General features: G+C 38.5%; 1 protein-coding gene across 1 annotated transcript; it reads left to right on the forward strand.

The window, feature by feature from the left end:
• Window positions 1–5,850: 5,850 nt before the first annotated feature.
• On the forward strand, window positions 5,851–6,759 carry LOC110888540 (pistil-specific extensin-like protein). The gene is made up of 2 exons (XM_022136062.1): window positions 5,851–6,159; window positions 6,247–6,759. Exons 1-2 carry the CDS (start codon window positions 5,851–5,853, stop codon window positions 6,757–6,759), a joined length of 822 nt encoding a protein of 273 aa, XP_021991754.1.
• Window positions 6,760–7,941: the final 1,182 nt, after the last annotated feature.

Consider the following 7,941-nt stretch of genomic DNA (forward strand, 5'->3'; position numbering starts at 1 on the left):
CAGCAGGCTGCTCCAACTCCATCTCCTCATCAGCGTCCATGCGAGGAATGTAACCGAGTCCCAACGGTGGGATATGAGAAGCTATCGACTCAAAGGAACCTGAAGCGGACGAATCAGACTGAACCTCCATATCAGGAAGCTCGACCATGGGAACAATAGGATCAACAACTGGGATATCAACAAGTGGAACACCGTCCTCTACCAGGGCCCCACCATCCTGGTCTCCCTCCGGGGGACCCTCGATGAGCAGGTCGATGTCACCATCGGGTAATGCGTCGAGAGGTTGTTCCTCAAAGGGAACTGCAGCGAAGGGGAGAGGGGCAGGGATTGGAACAAGGGGTAGGTCCTCTCCTGGTGGGCCGTCAGCTAAGGGTACATCATCTCCGAAGATCGGTAGGGCAAAGGGCTTAAAGTCGTCTTCATCGGTGCTCGTGGTGTCTGAGGTGTAAACTCCCAAATCGGTAGCCATCTCGTCATTAGAGGTAAAAGTCCTCGGGTCACTCGCGTCGGATACTTCACTACCGGATGATGCCATGGTGTCTGTAACACAACCACAACATATGCACACAAATAAGGTAAGCATGTAAACAATTAACAATGAAATCATGTATGCATCCTAGTCTTCCCAGACTATCCCACCCAATCTCTAAGACTGAATTCCCTAGTCTCTCAGACTAACTCCCTGGCCTCTAAGACCAACCTCCTAGTCTCTAAGACTAACTCCCTGGCCTCTAAGACCAACCTCCCAATCTCTAAGACTCAAATTTTCCCCCAGCCTCTAAGGCTATACTTCCCCAATCTCTAAGATTGAATCCCTCAGTCTCTAAGACTGAAATCTCCCTCAGTCTCTAAGACTGATACAGAAATTTTGAAAAAAAAATGTATTTGTGCCCTTTTGTTTGTAAAAATGTTTGTGCCCTGGATCTGGACTTTTAGTGTATGCAAAGGTAAAAACGTTTGAAAACATTTTCTTGAGAGCCCTAGTGATCATAGTCTAGACTCGAGAAGGAATCCTAGTTCGCTATGATCGAGGCTCTGATACCAAGCTGTCACACCCTGGCTTTTGCGGAGGCGTGGGTTTATTTGGTGTGACTTCTTAATACCATAGCAACAATCACAACAATGCTATATGATAAAAACATACGATGTTCATCCATTAAAATAGTTAAGAAAATGCATAACATATTGTTTTAAAACATCAACCACAAAATGCGTTACAAAACATGACTTGTTTAAAAAAAAAAAGAGTTCATAAGACTCGACGAAATGCTACCAACGACACAAGGATTTGAGACATGCAACTCGTCCAGGAAAGAGTTACACTTCCCAAACCTACGACTCCGGATGACATCCTTATTTAGTACGCAGCTAATCATGCATCACTTGCCAGATCCAAATTAATTCCCTGAAATACATGTAGTTTAAAAAGTCAACAAAAAGGTTGAGCGAGTTCATGTGTAAGTCTGTGTGTATAAACTGTTTAATATGTCTGTAAGTAAAAATAGTCCCTGGTATGTAGCAATAAGGAAAAATGATCACCATTGGGTTGCAAATCCAATAGTATATGTGAATGATGCAGGAAGACTCAAACCTAGCAAATTTGTCTCCGGTATGAAGACATAGTCACCACTACGGGCCCCCGGCCTCATGGGTGTGGGCTCGCTACACCCAAATAGATCTATCACTCATGTCCCGTGGTCCTACTATGAGGATTAATGGCCTTAAGTGTCATGCCCACCACTCACTTGATCGCGTAATAAAAACCCTTCTTAAGCTAACAATACCATGTATAAAATGCCTGAAATAATTTGTAAACATGTATTCCACCCCCGAAGTATAAAACCGAAAGCATTAAAGGAATAGGGGGTCATGAACTCACCGTAGTGCGCCTTGACTCGAATCTTAACTCTTTCCGCTACACGACAACCTACAACGTACTAATGTCAATTTGACGAACGGGCCGTGCCTTGGCTTAGAGTTTAGTGTTTTGATTTGCATTACTTAGGTATTATTTTGTTAAAATAATGATAATTATTTTAACTTAACTATTGTCTTTAGAAAATAGTTAGACAACTATTGTGTATCTATATTTTTCGAATATTTTACTAAGTGTTCGGATTTTCGGAAAATTTCGACAGAGTCTCCTCTGTAAATAGGGGTGTCCATGCTTAATTAGCATATCATTTTCTTTTACATATATCCAATAGTTCATTTTCAATAACCATACCGACATATAGACATACAAAACGTTACATACTTTATTTCAGCTTTATTACTCGAAACCGGACTATTTTCGAGGATTTTTATAAAATAGTTAACCTTTTCCAAAAATTCTCAAATTTTTACAGAAGGTTCTATATGTTCCAAAAATTACTATGTAAAAATATCAAAGTCCAGTTCGTTACCCGTATTTTATAGAAAATCATTTTCTCGACTGCAATCAGATTTGTTACTTTCTGATTGCAGTTTACGGAAATATTCACTAAAAATTAACCGTAAGTCCGTTTGATGAAATTCCAGTTGGAGGGTCGTCCTGACAGCGGTGTCCATTTACTATAAAAATTCCATGAGTCGTTTCACTCAGGTTTCAGGTTATGACTTCGAAAACAGCACACTTTTTCTGCAGTAAAAATGCAGCTTGAGCTGCTGTCCAAAAATAGTCTTTTAAAAATAGTAAACGGTCTCGAAAAATTACGATTCCAGTGCCATTTGTTTAGTTATTCCAAAATACACATTTTAGGCTTCAGAAAATCAGTTTTTCGATTTAAAATGGCCACGTTACAGCCTGTTGAAGTTAGCTGGAAATCCAACTCAGCAAGCTGTTTACATTGTAGAAGTGACTAAAAACGCGTAAACAAGGACCCTAACCATGGTTTATTGATGAACAAATGTTAAAACTTCAATCATGCTTTAACCAACCCTAAACCATCCAGGTTTCAACTCCACACAACCTTTTTATATATGGTTTTTATGCAGAAAGTTAAGTCCAACATTTTAGCGTTTTAGCTTTTTTGTGTCATGAACATTCAAACAAATCATAACAAGAACAAGATGGAACAAGGGTATGAAGGGACTTACTACTAGCACAAGGCTAGGGTAGTAATCTTAGGACAAGATGATGGTGAAATGTTGGTGACAAAGGCTTGAATCAAGCTTCCTCAAGAACCCTTCAATCTTGCACTTCTATGGAGAACCTCAAGCTTGAAATGAGAGCTTTTTGTGAAGAAAATGGAGGATATGAAGGATGGTGGTGATGGAATCGGTTATGGAGAGAGGGGGGGGGGGTGTGTGCCGAAAATAAGAGGGAGGAGGGAGGAGGTTGGGTGTAATCTTTGTAATGATGATGATCTTCTTGGAAACATGCATCCTCCAACCCTAAGGTCATCATTGCCTAACTCTTGGCCAATAAGAGTTAAGATTGCAATATCAAAAATCTAAACAAAATATATTTACTAATCATGGCAGAAAAATCAGTTGGGGGGGGGGGGTAAAATGTAAATTTTTGGTAATTAGTAGGTAATAAGATAGAAGGTTAAGGGTATTTTCAAGTATAGTGGGTGTATGTCATATTAACATGGTGTATAGGGATTTTTGGTGACCATAAATAATTTAAAATGATAAAATAGTATTTCTGACAATATTTTCATGTCTCAGGTAATGTCTGGTTGTTCGGTTTCGCATCGTTCCGTTAAAGCGTTTAATTGTCCCGTATAGCGTCTTTTGTGCATCTTTTTGTAACGAAATTAATTCCAACACTTAGGAAAGTGTCCAGGACCATTTAGTCAATACTCTGTATAATATGAGTGTGTTAAAAGCTGAATTGTTACTCTGTATAATTTGTACAGTACCTGTAATTATGCGGGTTGTCACATATAAGTTACGTAAATATTCCGAAAATAAATTCATAAGTATATTTTGGTAATTGGTATTTTGGACACCAAGAGAACAAAAATATGATTTTTACAATTATTACAAAATATATCATATTTTTGACACGTATAAAATATATTATTTTTGGGTAGATAAAAATATATATGTTTTCTTGAAATTATTAGAAGATATATTATTTTTGGGAGAAAATATATATTTTCTTAAATAAGCTAAGAATATATTATTTTTGGGTGAAAAATAGATTTATAAATATTTTCTAAATTAAACTTGAAAATATATTATTTTTGAGGTTTAAATGAAAATACAATTATTTTTGCCAAGGGAAAAATTATAAATATTTTTTCTATTTAAGATTTCTTAAAATATATATTTTGAGAATATATATTGGTGATTTTTTATTCAGAGTATTATTCCGAAAAAATAAATACAAAAATTAAGTTTAAGAATACTTAATAAACACAATAAGAATTCGTATTCTCGTACGTATAAATACACCAGAATACGCCACTGATACTTGGCAAAAATATACAAGTATAAGAATACAAGTATAAATACACCCATCCTTGGGAAGTTATACATGTACAAATACATAATTGTGTCAAGTTAAAATATATTATTTTAACTAATATTCCAAAATTTAATAAATATAATTTAAGTTAAAATATTTACTATTTTAACAAATAATTATATAACTTGGAATAATATTGAAGACACAATGAAACGTAACTCAAAGACATTAACTAAGACTAAGGTCAAGGCACGTCCCACCCGTCTAATAAACCGTAGTACGTTTGTAGGTAGTCGTGTGAACGAGAATCAGCCGTGAGTTACGTCGGATTGAAGACGCAAGATTGTGAGTTCATGTGCCCCTTTTCTTTTAACTGTTTTCTGTTTTATAACTTCGGGGGTGAAGTACATGTTACAAAATGTTTACAAACGATTACAAATGGTATGGTTAGCTAAGGAATGAACTATTAGATCATGTGAATGGGTAGGCGCACACTTAAGACCATTAATCCTCGTATAAGGACCGAGGGACATGAGTGATAGATCTATTTGGGTGTTGCAAGCCCCACCTATGAGGACCGGGATTTGGCCCATGAGGTGACTATGTCTTACAGCCGGGGGCCCGGTACAAAATCTGCTAGGTTTGAGCCTTCCTACGCCGTTGCACACATGTTAATGGCCTTGTAAACCATTAATTGATTTGTTTCCTTGTTTGCTTTCATACCAGGGTTTACAAATACATACATACTTTCAATGATTACAAGATTTATTCATGCACACATACAAACACATGAACTCGCTCAACTTTTGTTGATGTTTTTAACTACATGTGTTTCGGGAAACTAAATGTGGATCTGGCGGGCCTTTGGAAGTTTCAAGTGGTGTTTGAAATAAAAGATGTCATCCGGTGTCGAAGGGTTTGGAGTGTGTATTTTTAAACATGAAGTCTGCGTTTGGGATTTTAAAACAATGTTTTTTTGTAATGTTTTAAAACTTATCTATGGATGAACATCTTGGTTTTATCATATAGTTGTTTGTTATGGTTGAATGCAATGATATTAAGCAAGTCACACATAATCACGCTTCCGCAAAAGTCAGGGTGTGACAGTTTGGTATCAGAGCTTCGATTGTAGCGAACTAGGATTCTTTCTCGAGTTTAGACTACAATCCTTAGGGCTCTCACGAAAATATTTTTACAACATATTTTTCATTGCATACACAAAACGCCTAGATCCATGGAACAAACATTTTACAAAAGGAAAGACAAGAAACACGATTGCAATCACAAAGCCCAGACAAACCGGTAGATTAGGAAAGGTAGAAAAGTATCGTGAAGGATAATGTGAATACATGATTGAGTGATAACTGTCTTGATTGCATACTAACTGTTAGTGGTTAATATATATATATATATATATATGCACATGTTATAATTGTTATGTTACAGGCATCATGTCTTCTTCAGAGAGCAGATTATCAGACGTTGGTGATCCTCTGCCCATCGTCTCAGATGATGAGATTGCACCTGAGCCGGAGATACTTACGTCAGACACAAAGAGTGATCCTGACATGCTATCAGATGACAAGGACGACTTCCAGCCGTTCGCGTTGCCGGACTTTGGCGATGATTTACCCCTTGCTGATGGTTTCCCAGACGAGGATCCTTTTGTCGTTCCTATTCCAGTCCATGATCACCTCATCATTGGGCATCCCAATGGTGAGCACATCGTGGCTCCGATCCTCGATCCTGTTCCTCTCGTGGTCATTCCTCCCGAGGATTGGCCTTTCGACGATTTGTTTGATGACGATGTTGATTTGTTTGTTGATGGCCCTCCTGTCGACGCCTAGGGTGATGGAAAGATTGATGAGGATGTTATTGCTGTCCCACCTCCTGAGATTCCTGTCATTGAGATATCCTCTGATTCTAGTTTGCACTCTGTTTCAGACTCCTTTGAGTCTGTGACGTCTTCAGCTTTACAGGCAGTCGGATTACAGCGTTATGCTACTGATTCTGATGATGACACAGCTATGTCTGCTGCACCATCTCCTCCACATGACCCCGAGCCTGGTCCTGAGCCAGATCTTGTTCCTATTAATCAGCCTAATGTTGCACCTGCTGATCCTGAGCCGATACCTGACCCTGACCATGTTCCTTTTGGTTTACCAGACATTACAACCCTTATTCCTGACCCAGCTCCTGCACCCGTTGATCCTCCAGTTGTTGAGCCATTTATTCCTCCACCCGCACCCGCTGATGTTGCTCCTCTCCCTCCTGTTGAGTCAGATGTCCATCGCACTCATTTGCCTATCGTTCCCTGCACCCCGTCCAAGGGAAGGTACTTCAGGTCAGCACCTGCGTGATGATCATTTTGCTTCAGCAGCTTTTCCTCAGATCCCTCAGGCTACATCGTTTGCTCCCTTCACTTCTTCACCGCTTGATGAGCCATTCTGATGGTTCCCACCATACTCAATGCCGATTTCAGATCCCTATCATCCCTCCCATTTTGTTGGCTATACACGGGATGAGTTGCTTTTAATACTTCAGCTTCAGTTTGAGATTATAAGTCGCAGAGTTTTGGAGGTTGAGCTGACTCCGCGTCCCCTACCTTGTCCCTGTCAGTCTACTTTTGTTCCTCCACATTCATCGTCATCCCCTTTTGCACATCCATTCGCTACTCCCACACCCATTCAGGGTTTTGATGCTCGTTTCCTTACTGTTGTGCAGCAGATCAGTTACTTGCTTCGACATGTGTGCAAGATCGAGGAGGAGCTCGCACATGTTCTCAGTTTGCTCTTCCTCCCTCCTCCTCCTCCCCCGCCAACAGTACAATAGGTTTTTGGTCTTATGCAGATGTATTACTTTTGGTGAGAGCACTACCATTGAGCCGAGATTGTGAAGACATCTGAAGACCACTTTTGACCATGTGATTTTTGGTATATTGACAAACTTATTGGACAAGGGTAGTGTGACCTTATGTCCCTTTGATGTGATACACCTCGTAAACAATGTAAATGTGGTTGGTAATTAATGAAAGCTCAATCGTCATGTTCTCACTAAACACATTGTTAGGTTACAAATTTATGCTATGATTGTGTTGTTGCATGATTGTTTGATATGATGATTGTTTATATATATATATATATATATATATATATATATATATATATATATATATATATATATATATATATATATATATATATATATATATATATATACTAGAATTACCACCCGCCGTAATGCAGCGGGTATTCGTTAGTTATATATCATGTTAGATGAAAGGCAAATGTTTCTCACATGACCACGAGTCTGTGTATAAAACCGAGAAAAAATAACTAAGTCAATCTCTGACTTGCGCATTGTGACAGACGTATTAAATGGGGAAAAATAGACGCGCTGCGACAAATCTGTCAAACGGGAAAAAAATAGATGAAAAAACGTTGAACCCCACATGCACGTTGTGGCGTGTTAACTTGGAAAATTTAGGGGGTGTTTTGTGTTGCGTTTTCAAAATAGATTATGCATTTTCAAAATAGATTTTG

The sequence above is a fragment of the Helianthus annuus genome, chromosome 11 (genome assembly GCF_002127325.2).
Source record: "Helianthus annuus cultivar XRQ/B chromosome 11, HanXRQr2.0-SUNRISE, whole genome shotgun sequence".
Lineage (NCBI taxonomy): Eukaryota > Viridiplantae > Streptophyta > Magnoliopsida > Asterales > Asteraceae > Helianthus > Helianthus annuus.